Raw genomic sequence first — 14,777 nt, 5'->3', positions numbered from 1 at the left:
AAGGAGGTCACGGTCATTAATTCTAAAAATCCTCCGATTTAAGCAAAAACAAGTAGTATGATTTTGGCATGAAGCTATCCTATGGGAGAGGAAAAGACTAATTTTTGATGGACAATTATGGGTGATTGACCTTATCTGCGTGTGTATTTGACCTTCTTCATCAATCCATTCAGTTGAGCTACCCTCGCTGCCAAATTGGTGACAGCGGCGCTTAACTTCAACTGGAGATAAAGCCAAATCGGTCAGTCATTCATCAACGATATGTGAGAGTTCAATTTCTCTCAAAATAACCACTTTAATCACCTTTTTTCTAAGTCCCTAGTTTACAAAACTACAGATAACACAAACGTTTATGTCATATCACTTTATCTAGATTATTGCAACAAGTGATTACACATGCATATTATAAAGCGTGTTTTAAGGATAATACTGAAACAGTTTTTTGGTATTGTCGAAGTGTATTTAACTTGATAAGATCAGACCGATATTTTTTAAATGTTATGGACCTAGATATATGGGGTGCTACACATATAATTATCAGTGAAATTTATTATAAAATAGATCGACGTTAGCATTTGAATCTGTACCAAGTCCGTTATCATGACAACAGCGTTATCTCTTGCGCTTTTGAGGTCGGTGATTTATAAGAACTATTTGATAGTTAGGTTTAAATTCAAGCATTTATTAGATTTGTTCTACAATCATTATTATAACAGGTTGGCAAGGTCATATCCTAGCATAAAAATGCTCGTTTTGTATAATTCATTACGTAGGTGCTACAAAATTATTTTGTGTAAATCGTGGAATACTTATATTAAACACTTTATATAAGTCCGGAAAATTTCCTTACTCTTAGGAGTTTGTCGGATTTAAGGAAGATTTATGGAAATAAGTATAACACCACCCCTTGTTTTTTTGAAGCCCAAACTGTGTTACCTCTTGACGCCGTTGACCTCAACTGTAATACGATGGTGGTTTATTCCTTGGTATTGGTGAGGCGCCAATTTTGGACTTTGAATGAGCCCTCTTGTACCTCGCTCGGTGGGCTGGCCTTTCAGGCCATGCCAATAGGCAAGACACCTTCTCTGTGCAAAATATGTATTCTGCCCGGGTATTGTGTCTTCTTTCGTCTTAAGGCCGTCTCGGAACGGTACACAACCATATGTAAAATTTTGAAACTAGATCTCAGTTATTTTAAAATGAAGAATTTTAATTAGTGTCATGCGTGATTCCCATTTTTACTACCTTCACTCGCAGTTAGTGTTATAACGTATCTAGGGGTAAACAAAGTTACAATTTATGAAATCGTTATTTCTTAATTTTGCGCGATTAAGGTATCCACCGACGGAAATTTGTGTCAAAAGTCATTGTTTAATTTATGGGTTCCATTTTATCATGAATAAAACAACCAGCTTTCTTTTACCATGCTGCATCTCCTCTCGAAAGTGTAATTTACCTTGTGAGTATGGGAATAGATTAGCCTTGGGAGGACTAGAAATTTGAAAGTCAATATTCTCCAGAAAAATGTATTAAACAGTTTTCATCCTCAATCGCATTTAATTAGTCGTTATGTACAACTATATAACAAATGTACTTTTGCCCTCTATATTCTTTTGCGACAATTTCTTGTGCATAGTATGATATTCTTAAAGTATTGTATGTAAAAAATAAACTTGGATGGTCTTCCCTCAAAATGCGTGAATTAGTATCTCTACGTCAAGCCGAAATCTTCATTAACTTTCGAATTCCACGTCAATCAATACTGCTTGTCAAATACAAAATGGCCCTGAGATTGAACTCATCACCGAGCAAGAAAGCCTTGCTTCCCAAAAGCGATTTTGTTGACCATCCCTTCGTCCAACGTCAAACGCCTACAAATACCCCTCCAAAAAGCGGCGCTACTTGCTGCAATTCTTCTTTAGACATCAGCAGTTTCGGTCTTTTCCTCACTATCATCACGCTAATAGGCGCGGCCTCTGCCACCTTCTTCATTCCCATCATACACATCCGCACTTTTCTGCTAGAGGTCACACCAGAAAGACTGGAGGCCGTTCGTGCGGGCACGCTGAACAAATTCGAGGTGGGAATCGTGCATAATAGCTGGCCAGTCTACAACTACCCAAAGAGTGCTGATTTGATCCTGGATTTGGTGACAAAGGCTGAGATGCGATTGGCAGAGACACCTAACACTGCTGCATTTATGCTTGGAGAAAGTAGCTAAAGCAGTTTTAAAAAAGCGTCTATAATTACAATAACTTGTGGTTTTTACTTATTTTTAATGTAAGCATGCCATGGGCCGTTCATGCTAAGCCGGGACCTCAGCATTAGAATAATCAATTTTCTAGATTAGGTTTTGACCAATTCGAGGCAGTTATTTTAACAAGATTTCCTGAGATATTTGAATACTTATCTTAATTCTTAAATAATACATGTTAATTTCCCACATGAGAAGTTGTACCAATGCGTCTAGGCAGCTCAAAACATTTCACTTTACCCCGTCACCTGTCAAAAGCGGAGAGCTGTCTTCATATTCACCATATGCTAACTAATCAAAGCTTTATAATTTTGTCAACGATTTGACAGCACACCTTTTTAAAGATACAAATTTTAAAGACTTAGTTTCCCTTAAGCTCTTTCGAATGAATAACGCATCCTTCCACTTGTCCCCATTTTCGGTTTAAGGACGCAGATTGTCGGTCCACTGGCGTGACTGTTTCACCTACTACCCAATGGTCATGGCTCTTCTCATCTTTTCAATCTCCACCCAGGCCTTCTTTCGTTTGCATCCCTTCTGGAGAAACGCCTCTCCGATTTGTCCCCTCTTCTGCCTCGCAATTTTCCACACCACCATTAGTAAGTAAGACGACAAATCAGTAAGTCAACAAGGCGATAATTGAGAAAACAAGCAAGGAATCTGAGCTACTAGACCAACTGTCAGTGTCACGTACCTTTAACATCCAAATTTTCATGGAGGGAGATATTGCCTCACCGTCATTCCCTTCCTCATCCTCCTCCTCTGCCTTCCTCTTAAAATCACTATTAAATGAATCAAAGTATGAAATAATGGAGGAACTTACAGATGGTGACGGGATAATGACCTCAAACTAGTTTAAGAAACTTTTTGCACTTCTTTAATTCTTGATATTTAAAAGACCAACCGAATTGTTATTTTGTGTGGTTCGAAAGAAAGAAGTACTGCATTTAATTATTAAAATAAAGTTGTTCATTTATATACCCCATACAAAGGTCACGCTCCAAATTTGGATGTTTTCTCCTTCCTACATTCCGCATTCGGAAATTTCTCAAATCTCACATTTTTGTATGGTAAACCTGTGCTAGAACAGACCGGGTCAGAGCCTAGCATGGTTTGGAGATAACTGCCCAGCAAGTAGGTCATGTAATCCGCTCTTTCTCGCTGCGCCTCCTCTGCTCACACTGCTAATTGTGAAATAATGTAGAGATTATTCACTAAGGACAATGAGCTATTCAAACAAATTTAGGGTCCTAGGAGCTAGAAAACCCTTTTTTATCTGATTTTTCAAATGGACATGAAACGCTCAAGTCTTTTTCCTTAACCTCAAAAATTTTCCGGCATCTGATGGGCTAGTCTGTCTCACCCAACAGGATGGAGATCGTCAAGACTGCTTTAGTATAGCAAAAGCCTTCTAGAATTTCTCACTTGTCAACTCAAAAGGCAGAAGTAATACTACCTTAAGTCACATATTACAATTTAAAATGATAGAAAAACACTTTGCTGTTTGCTGAATTTAGTGATATAAGTAATTAAACAGTAATGCCCATTAGAATGGGCTAAGGTGGCACACAACTGACACCCAAAAGTCTTCGTTTTCTCCTTTGGTACAGTGATCATCCAGCTGGCTACCCTCTTTGCCAATGTGAAAATGCATCGCGGAGTGGACGCACTGTTCAAGAAGGTTTGTGTAACATGCTTGGAGGACATCGAAAAAACCATCAATTACACGCTAGCGGTTCCAATGACCTACTGTATGGCTCCGCCTACCGATTACTCGACCATCTACCTTTTCACCCTTTTCACTAACGTTCTATCAATATTCAATTTTCTTGACTCCATAGACTCTGATACCTGAACTCCAACCATTGTAACCGTTAATAAAGAGCTTGCTCATTTTTGGGTTCTCTTGCCACTGCTAGAGGTCCCCGACTCATGGTTTATAGGTTTGCTCTTTTCAAGGCGACACCAAACCTCAGTGTATCGTTTTAAAAACTCTAGTTTTTTGCATCTATTCCTAGATCAGGAGCATTATTAGTGCCAAGGCTAGAATATGTGTAATTCTAGGAATTGATATTTAATTCACCTGTCACGTATATGTGACATTGGTAGCGAAGCACCAAATATATTGAATTTTCTTTCTTCTTTACCCTTGCAGGCAATTAACCCTCCTGTATGCCTTAATTTTTAATAGCCACTCTTTTTTTTCTCCACAAGGTGAGGTGGAAGTCATTAATCGAAGAAATTATATGGGCGATGACGATGTTTTCGTATCTCATAAAACTGCCACCATTTCTTCCTATTTTAATTTTGGGTTTTAACAAAGAATTTAGAGTCCACTCGTCTTTTGGCACAGCTGCCAAATGCCCACTGTTTTAATACAAGCTGAAAAATGGGTGATTTCACCGACGAACTTGTGAATATATTATGCAAACAAGCATGTAAATTTTCGGTAGTGAAATAAGGATAACGGTTTCTTGTGGCTTCCCTATCTCATTACATCATTCGTTAAGTGCCCTGCAAATACATTTTGACTCCAGGGATATTTCGTTGTTCAAGGTTTCATCAATGAAGGCTACCAAAAAAGTGCCACTATTACTGGGTCGACATTGTTATTTATTTGTATAACTAAAAATGATTGAGCCTTCTAAGAGTTTTTAGTAGGGCAACTTGAAGTGCTTTGATTTATGGTGATCGATTCGCCCTCGGCTATCGTGGTAGCTACGAATTGTCAAAGTAATCAGAATTACCAAAAGTCTACTTTAATTCGCTAATAAAGGTACCTTGATTCCGAATTTGAAAATGTAACATCTGAATTTAACTGGAATACTTTTTGTGCTTTTTCCAAAGTTAAGCTAAGTCGGTATTTCAATGCAGTTTCACAATGACTTCACAATTGCAATAAAATACCCAGCACACAACCACTTAAAAGGGACTATTTTTTCTAGTTTGGTGGATTTCCTAAGCCACTTTGCAGCCAAAGACAGGGAAGACAAACCCAAGAGCCTAAACAAATGAGCATTTTCGACAAAGTCATTCAAATTCCACTTTTTTTCTGATTCGTCATCTAAAGCACCAATTACAGTTGCACAATCATGGCTGTTCCTTGATTGGTTGATTAGCACGTCTTGTCTGCGCATGTGCTTCAAGGTATGCGTGCTTGCAAGTGATCGTTCGGTTTACACTTCCCCCAACCGGAATGGAAGTTCGACTGTTGCAAATCGTCGATATCCCAAAAATGGTAGGCTACATTCCCAATTTATGGCATTGGTTGAGGTAAACATCGCCTTTGTCCACCCTAAGCATTTAAATTTATGGCATTAAAGAGAACTGTTCTATCCTAGTATTTTTTGAAATAATTTGCCGTAAAACATTATCGAGCATGCCTTATAACTGCAGAAAGAATTATGTATGTTTTGTCACAGATAAAAGGACATTTGTGTTTCGTTCAGTATTCTTTGTTGTTCAAATCCAAAATGTAAAATTTGGCTTTTGATAATTGTGTAATGGGCTAAAAATGCAATAAGACATTGAGTTGAAAATTTATCGCATTAATCCCTTCTCACCTTTCATAGCACTAGTTAAGGACTTTAATTCTCATTAGACTTTAGGCCATTTTAATTCTTTTTTTCCAAAAAAAGATTGATTGTGAATTCCATGTAATTCTGATAGACTCACAACAGAATAGGCCAGAACCTTGCAAAAATGTTGCATTTTATTGGTGTTTTTAAAAGTGGATATTATTGGCAAGCCCTTTTATGTGACCTCCTCTGATTTCTTTTCGTAAGCTTTTCCAACTTCAGAGCGACCTCAAAATTCCTTTCCATAATCATTAATGCCAATAATTAAACTATAACATCTGACACGACTTACACAACTAAAAGCATAGTCAACCATCACAATCGGTATGGCATTTGTCCAGAATTAAAGAAAAGAGACCTTTTTGTCAGGTCAACTGAGACTGAGACATCGTAAGGTGAATAGGCTTGAATAAATTTGACAGTGGTTTGTTCTGATTTCTCAATCACCAGTTACAAACTGTGGGCCGATTCTCATATGGCCGACGTCTTGAAAATTCGCTTGACAATTAAGTGAAGTAAATCGCATTCAAATTTCTGCTCAACCGATAAGCACTTTTGACTAGTTATTTTACCGATGAAGCTTCCCCTTAATATCTCACTAGGGAAATTTCATAATGCAACTCGATGCATCGATTACCAAAGCTATCAGAATGTCACTACACGTGTAATATTTGGCATTCCATATCGTTACGTTGTTGATATTGAGACAATGAGAAAAAATGGAATCATACGGGCTTTTTGGTCATGTCTTGTGCTGGTGGAATTCTCGACTGCTGTTCTATCCCGTTTTAAAGTTTGGCACGTTCACGGCTAGGATCTGTCCCGATGCCAAATCGTCTTTCACGACCTGTAAAAGATACGCTCTACCTAGAACAGTGCAACTCTCTTCAAGCTTCAACTTCATTTTATCTGTTTGTGGCACGGTTCAGTTGAACCGGACATCATGAAATGACAATGAATGAGTGTCACACATGTGTGACGCCTGTGTCATGAGTGGGATATGAGTGTATAGCCATTTGGCTCTAATCATAGCCGCTAACACAGCCTCATCTATAGTGATGAGCGCCTGGAGCATGTCTCGCCTCGTTTACCCTCTGATTATGCAAATTAGTCGCAGTTACACACGTCAAACGTAAAGCCACTCAAATAACATGCACTTCTTGCCTGTCATATCTCGGGGTTCGCTCTAGTCTCCCCTCTTGGCTGGTTACCATTGTCCACATTGTATCCTAGTTTGACTAATACCGCATTCTTTGCACACTTTTATCACAAAGGCTATCATTAACCCCAGAGGCTTATCCGCAATTTATATACGAACATACACACATGTATGACTGGCAAATTTTGAGGGCCTGGTAAAGTAACTTTACTTGGCTTTGGTAATTTCAGATCTTGAATATTGTCCTGTGCCTGTGCATTTTCGCTCCCTTTCTACCTCTAACGCGTTCCAACGAATATCCAGAGTGCAAGTATGGAGGTGTACGGGAATTCGCCAATGGACGCACATTGTGAGTTGTTTCATCGCGTTCTCTTTCATTCTTACTAAGCGCCAAACTTGTCGGGTTTGATGCTGGAAGTGTATTTTTTCAGTCTTTTTTAGACTTGGATGTTATTAAGGATTAACTAATTGAACTGAATGAATTCGTCCAGCACTTCCATTATTAGAGAGCCTCGAGGGTAAATCCACCACCCCCTTCGGCCATTCCACTAGAACATCAAGTTTTATCAACTTTTTTATCCTGTATCTTTTTTTGTTTAAAACTTAGTTATTCCTGTTTACTGCTTGGTGTAATCAATTATCATGAAGTGACGACGAGCACATACTACATATTAGAGACACCGAAATCGGATCTAGAAATCGAGGCGTCGCATATGTGTGACACAGGTGACGAACATTATCAAGAGGTGATGCTGAAAGCCGAACGTCTTTTAATTACAAATTTCCCTTTATTCTTTTATTGAAGTGTATGACACAAAGTAAGTGCCTTGGATTTTCTACCCATCTCATTCGGCCTGGCTATTTAAGTAGTAATGTTAAGACCCATGTTATTCCAGATTTTTATGACGAAGAAAGGATGCGATTAATTTTGTAGAAATCTTCTCTTTATTGCAAGAATAGCTCCTTTAATAAAAAAGGTCATCATGTATTTGGGTATAGTTATCTTGGTCATCCTTCTGTGAGGCTCTATGGATTCAACCGTCAGCAACCCTCAGACCTATTAATGAGTGACTCGTCCTCGGAGGTCATGTTTTTGAAAGGTGCTAAAAGTTTAGGCTGCATACATAGCTTGCTGCTCTACCACCATTGTAGTCTCCGAATCCAGCCCCGAAGATTTTACTGCATCTGTAATTCGCAAGTGTGTTTGATAGAGCCAGAATTGAGGGTCTAGGATACTGGAGCCATTCAGGATGTAGTCCGAGCTTTCACTTCATCAATGAATGCTGGAGCAACAAATCTTCATTTGCTATACCGTGCATCCCATTTGTTATCTGCGCATTACATCTGCTCTAAGTTGAGAAAATGACATGTGGACGGTGAGAAGGCCATGAAACTGAGACTACTCTAAATGATGCCCACAATTTGGCCCAATATCAATGAAATCTCGGCTTTAACAACACCTTAAAAATAAGAGGGTCTGTGTCCAAATGACTCATTTGCAATGTTCTAAGTTAATACAAGTTGTTTCTGCTCTACTTTTTTTGGCCTTTAATCTAAATTCCTCCAAATCATGCAGGTCACATATGTGTGACGCACGTAATCACTTGTGTTAATTAGGCCGCCAAACAAATTTCGCACCCTAAAATAGATCCAACAAAGAGTACTTTGATTAGTTCAGTCCTTGTCATGTAGCATTACCAGACATGGTGGAGAACCTGAGGTGTAAAGAAACAATGTAGTTTGGTACTCCACTTGTAGTGGATCTTCGTAAGTTCTGCCATCTATATCAGATGTCATTCTTCCAGGATGTGTTCTTTTTATGTTTAAAAGACTTATCTAGATCCAAGCTCTCTCTAAGACAATCAAAGTAAGACCTCTCAAGACAGCTTGTGCCATTTTCTCACCAACTTGTGTGCGAAAATTTTCTTTCTGTGTGTAAATTGTCACCTGGAGGTGGTATGGCATGACGTCTTCTGACGCTCAAAGTTTATCGGTGACTTGAAGATAAAAAATTTGGAGACTTTTGCAACCAATGAGTGTTTGACTGCATCAAACGTGCTTTTCAACTTTACTCGTCCCATTATGTAAGAATTAGTAGGATTTCCTTGGCCTTTAGAGGCGAACCATCATTCACTAGCTGCGCTCCCTTCTGTCTATTTTTTGACTTTGCACGTGACCATGCCAACGTCTGGCACCAGGAATAGGCAAAGTTTTGTTATGATGATCTTGAATTACGAAAATTGGGGTTGAGGTGACGTGTTCTTCTCTCCCGTCCATCCCACTCATTGACTGACTAAATGGCCTGCATCTTCGGGTCCCATCGAGTAAGCTAACCCTGAGTGCCATTGTTTGGACTTCAGCGAGTGAACAGTTGCGTTGACCGCAAACAAACCAAGTGTAGTCTTCTGGGTGATGAGCTGTTGACTCATCTAAGGTCTGTCAACATTACAGTGTCAAAGTAGAGCAGTTTTATGGCAGGAGACGTATTAAAAATAACGGTGAACAAGGTAAAAAGTCTTGGAAACTCGAATTACCTGTCTCTGTATGACATGTGACACTCGTTTGCGTCCATTTCCGGTCGATTACTTGTAAGTCATGCCAGTAATGACAAATGATTCTCTTCTCACGATCTTGCTTGGACATCTTACGCTCCATTCTGCACCGAGATATCACTTTGTGTCGTGAACCAACTTCCAGTGTTTCTCGTTAGGCAAGTGGCTATTTTATCTCCTTTCCCCTCCATTGTCACTAGTTGTAACTGTCCTCAAAATCGTGTTAACACCGGTCCCCTGTGTGAGACTGTGCGTGTGAACTTTGAAAACCTTCAAACTCCATTGACTGCAATCAGAGAAGTCACTCCCACCCTGCCGCTTCACATCTCACTGGAATTTATATGCAAGGATTTTCGCGGAACAGGCGTACTATTCACTCTCGGTGATTACGTACGTTCTCGCCAATTCTTTTGTACTTTATGCATTTAGGAGACAGTGGCTGTTGACTTATCTTATAGGTGACAGTTGAATGTACTTCACTTTTATGATAAAGTAAATTGTTGGGTAAAAATGCCGGTCTGAGATTAATAAGAGGCGAGTCATATTGTAAACCTCTGAATGTACGAATAAAATGGATGCATACTATGCCACAAACTTGAGAAGGAGCTTTGGAAACTTTGGGACTGGCTCGTAGAGCGGAAAAGCCCAAATTACACCCACCAGGTTTAACTGACGTCATTAAGCTGTACCGAAAATCTCGCAAACATTTCGGTTGCCTACCATGTCATTTATGGGAATACTGAAGTCATTGTTTTTGGTTGTCACGCCAACGTTTTTATTTTGGTAGAGAACTATTGACTAAAAATTACTAGCAAAATTTTCTCTCCTTTTATAGAAAAAAGGACTGGTACTTGAGTTGGCTTTGAATTACGGGCAACCTGTAATCGCTCTGAATAGCAGGAGGCAGACTGCAACTGTTGGCTCCCTTCACGACAACGAGTGGCATCGCCTGGATCTTTTCATGGCAAAAACTGTGGGTTTTTTTCTCGAAATTTTAGTTCAAGGGTGTACTACTTATTGTTGTTGTAAGCAAAGGAAACCTAGAAGTAATTAGGAAATTTTGGGCTTAAAAAATAGCATATTTGTTTAGCTTATCTAACAAAAAGCAAACTATAACATCAAAATTATCCTGCACATTAAATTTCTCACTCGAATTTTATTTAAAGGCTGTCTAAATTTTTGCACCTACCTTCAGCCAATCGGTGTCGACGTCACTCTAATTGTTGATCGATGCGTTGATAAACGGAGATGTGGCCGAAAACTGACCTTCAATGGAATCACCACCACCTCCTCAACGATTTCAGGACCCCTGGCACTCAACACTCCCTCTATTGATGGCCACCGTCTAAGTGAACTCTGCTTGGAGAATATTGTCATTAATTCAGAGGTGGTTGAGTTAATTTTATTTTATCGTGTTGACAATTTTAATGTTTATTCTTTGGTCTGTGTGTCACATAAACATGGTGTCATGCAGCAGATTGATCTAGTCAAAAACGGGGACTTACAGGGGTGTTTGAATCAAATTGGGACTTTTGGTCCTTTGATCTAAAGGTCAAATGACTCTACTTTCTATAAAACAGTCTTCTGTTTTGAAAAGCCCCCGCCATCTTATCATTGAGACAGAATGCTATCTTGTGCATTTTTTGACAAGCAGTGTATTCTTGAGGCGTTGTGCCAGATAAGGTGTTCCAGTCTAACTGAACGTTTTTAGAAATTGCCAAGCCTGGGATCGTCACTTTTAGAGGGACACACAATTACCTATGAAGTGACTGCACTTAAACCATTTAAATGTCTTACTACTTAGTGGTTGGGTGTCAAGTCATCCCAGCCATCACCGAAGTGCTGCCTGAAGCTCTCTCGCACTTATAGATTTTATGTATCCCGGCTTGACCTAAACGGACTTGGTGAGATCAATGATAAGGTTACTAAGGTTTCTTTAGGTTGTTCTCTATTCCGTTCTTTCTTATGTTGTAGTATCATTTTGACTTTTCCTTAAACAAAACTCATGGAAGATGTCTACTACAATTAGATTCTCCCGAAAGATAACGGGTTTGTTTTCTTTCAATGCAAATTTAACATGGATTTATTTTTTTTTACAACCACTCACGGTGTATAATGAATCAGGTAGCAGACCTGAGTTGGAACCGAAGGAAGTAATGCAAATGAGCTGAAGACAACTTTAACCAAGTTGTCAAGTCCGTTATTCGGAAAATATTAAACTATTTGGAGTTGTTTGGGGTTGTGGAATTCTTAGGTAATCAAATGGAAAGTGCAAGATTCAGTAAGATGAGTGAATAATGAAGGAGATACATCGACTTTAGTCAACTTTTTAAACTTTCGTATAGTGGTAAAAAGTGCTTCTTACCAATACCACATATCAAATGAGATTTGATCATAGCGGCAGGATATCCATGTAGCACCTCGTAACTTCCCTGGAGACAAAAGAAGGCATAATACTCGGGCAAAATATGTATTGTTGACGTACAGAAGGGCTTGATGCTGCTCTCGTTACCCGGAGACCCAGCCGTCCTACGAAGGTACAATAACGGAGCACCTAGGTGGCCCCTTTACCAAATTCGGAAGTTAAACATACAAGGAACTTATTGCATAGCCCCTCTTGTCTTTTGAGCGTCGCCTCCAGCGCTCCCCTTGGTCAAATTCCCGCGTTATCCATCGCAATGCAATTGGTGCTATAAGGAAGCACCCACGCGTATACGGTGCCACTCATCGAATTCCCTTGCCACTATGAAGGCATCTGATTGCAGAGTCACTGATTCCTCTTAATAATTTTACTAGATTTGTGCTTTTTTTCTGTTTGATAACTATTTTGGGGGAAGCAGAAATGTGCTGGCCATCTCGTATGTCCATCACTAGTCGTAGGAACATTGACTTACATGTAGAGTCACGAAATAGTTTTATGGGGAAAAATTTTGATTCTCTCCTCTTTGTCACGTCGGTCCCGGCCACATCTATCAGGGTTCCATCAAGCTATTGGGAAGGTGGAAGAGGTATCGCGGGTTCACATAGTTAGTATCGTCCTTCAGACATAGCAGGTAGCTCCATAATAAACCTATTTTAGTTGGTTCATGGCTATTATCACTTCATTTCTTCATTGCTTTCACGTATGCTGTGGAACTGGGTAGACGTCATTTGCAGCCCTTCTGTTAAAGATCGTCACAGATTCTCTATCCGCGACCTATGTACCTTTTTCACTCCGCCAAGGTCTGTCTTTTGAGAAGTAGAAATCAGGATAGGTGCCCTGCAAGACCAGATTTACTTTTCACTGCCACTAATGTATTGCCTCGAGGCTTCCCTGAATACGTGGGAAGACATAATACTCGGGTAGTATGTAAACTCACGACCTACAGTAGGGCTTGATGCTAATGGCATGGCCCGCCCGGAACAAATACAATGGCGGAGGCCCTAAGTGGCCCCGTTACCAAAAGAAAGTTAAACAACTAACCAATGCATTACATATACCTCATTTTGATGCCCATTATTACGGGTTGCTCACCTACCTACTATCCCCAATTGCTAACCCATTCGTTTTTCCAGCAGCACATTCCCGATCCACTCGTTAATCCACTCTTGGTGCCTCCTAAATCAATCGTCTAAATCGACAGTTATCAATGGTGGATCCATAACTGGTTTACTCCGTTCATCTCAAGTACCATGGCACAACTTCGAATACCTTTATAAAAACAGGACCGCGGCGAGCTTAGACGCGTGCCTTGATTCCTCCTTAAAAGGTGTTGCCGTCGAAATACTATGTTAATTTTCTTCAACCTCGACATGAATTTCCTCGATGGGTGGTTTGTGCTGTAGAAGGAGACATGTTTTTTGGAGTACCCGTTTGTGGATATTTTTTCGTTTAGGTGCTCACACTTGTTCTAGGTAATGTGGAGTTAGCCATATATAACATTCATCCAACTTCACCCTACTTTTTTTTCTCTGTTTCCGGTGTCCAGTTTCGGTTCTGTTGATTGCGTGACAACTACTGATCAGTGTACGGCTAATGATGGTTTAATGGGATTCGATTAATCAAATCTAGTGGGCGGATGGATCGTCAACTCCAAGACTATTCAATCTTTTGCCTCAAAGCAGAGACAGGAAACGAGTCCAAAAACTCACTCACCATATTCATCCGTAAACCAGATAATCAAAAGTGTTGGTGAGGTATCCGATATGGCTTGGTGCGATAAATGGAAGCGGTGAAGATCTGGTGTTGGTGGACGTAAGCTTGGATCCCATCGAGTTCCCAATTGGAAGATTCAAGGAGTATTCGCTTACTGTATTGAACTAGTAGACGAGTTTTTGTATTTACTTCCCTCTTCTACGATTTTTACAGCTAGTGGATCTCTTCGAGGCTACAACAATGAGACTTCGTGCCCGGGGGTGTCCCAAATGCGAGGAGGCCTGTTTCTTCAGCGAAGCTTTCAACAGTGCCGGTCGATGTGGCAGTGAGGGCATCTGTCGCAATCCCATTGTCGCCGCTATTGATCAGTATGTGTGTACATGCCGACCCGGCTACCAGCCTGTCCTACAGAAGGATCATTTTAATGGCAGTCCCCTCAACACCAGTATCCCCTGTGCTCAGCGTGAGTTGAGTGAAATGCCGATGGCCGATTTTACGCCCTTAGCATTGTGCCCTGAAGATATCCGAATGCGTGCCATTCCAACAGTGGGTTCATTATGAGCAAAGGCGTTCAACACAACCCCTTTCTACACTTAGCTCCATTCTATCGTCTAGCTCGTACCTAAATTGCTTAAGTACATTAAGATAGGCAAATACGGGTAAAGCATTATAAGGCAACCCGCTTCATTTCGTCCTTGGTGCTGAATTGCTGACCCCGGTCGCATTACTATATGCACACAAAAAGGTAGAAATCACATGGTGCAAAGTCCGGACTATGGAGAGGAAATTGCAATGCTTACCAACCAAGTAGATTCAGTGTCCGGCGGGCATTACGAGCCTGTGCGAAAAGCTGTCCTGCTAATCGTTTGGAAGTGCAAATTCTACTGTTGCTACAGAAAAAGTCTTCTCTTAAGCATCTTCACAACTGATTAGGTTAGTTCCGATCGGATACTTATGATTTGGTGTTCCTCTTGCTGAAGTTAATGTTCACCAGAATGGCGGCCGTGCTGTGTGCTGGCGGACATTTCTACCATAAAACTTGGTTGCTGCATAGAAAAAAAGGCAACTCTTAGGAAGGGTCAAGTCGTTCAAATGCCTT

At 40.2% G+C, this 14,777-nt stretch overlaps 2 protein-coding genes across 2 annotated transcripts; both read left to right on the top strand. All coding sequences in view use genetic code 11, as the record gives it.

The window, feature by feature from the left end:
• Positions 1-1,780: 1,780 nt before the first annotated feature.
• Positions 1,781-4,109, top strand: EGR_05122 (hypothetical protein; the record flags this gene model as incomplete). Its single annotated transcript, XM_024494371.1, has 3 exons — positions 1,781-2,213; positions 2,683-2,853; positions 3,865-4,109. 3 exons carry the CDS (start codon positions 1,781-1,783, stop codon positions 4,107-4,109), a joined length of 849 nt encoding a protein of 282 aa, XP_024351157.1.
• Positions 4,110-9,288: 5,179 nt separating this feature from the next.
• EGR_05121 (hypothetical protein) lies at positions 9,289-14,239 on the top strand (the record flags this gene model as incomplete). The annotated part of the gene is made up of 6 exons (XM_024494370.1): positions 9,289-9,315; positions 9,352-9,425; positions 9,744-9,933; positions 10,379-10,516; positions 10,739-10,930; positions 13,892-14,239. The coding sequence occupies 6 exons, from the start codon at positions 9,289-9,291 to the stop codon at positions 14,237-14,239; spliced, it is 969 nt and encodes a 322-aa protein (XP_024351156.1).
• Between the last annotated feature and the right edge of the window lie 538 nt (positions 14,240-14,777).

This window comes from Echinococcus granulosus (genome assembly GCF_000524195.1).
Source record: "Echinococcus granulosus chromosome Unknown EG_S00036, whole genome shotgun sequence".
In the NCBI taxonomy this organism is placed as follows: domain Eukaryota; kingdom Metazoa; phylum Platyhelminthes; class Cestoda; order Cyclophyllidea; family Taeniidae; genus Echinococcus; species Echinococcus granulosus.
The sequence above is the reverse complement of the archived record's forward strand: the minus strand, read 5'-3'. Positions and strand labels throughout refer to the sequence as shown.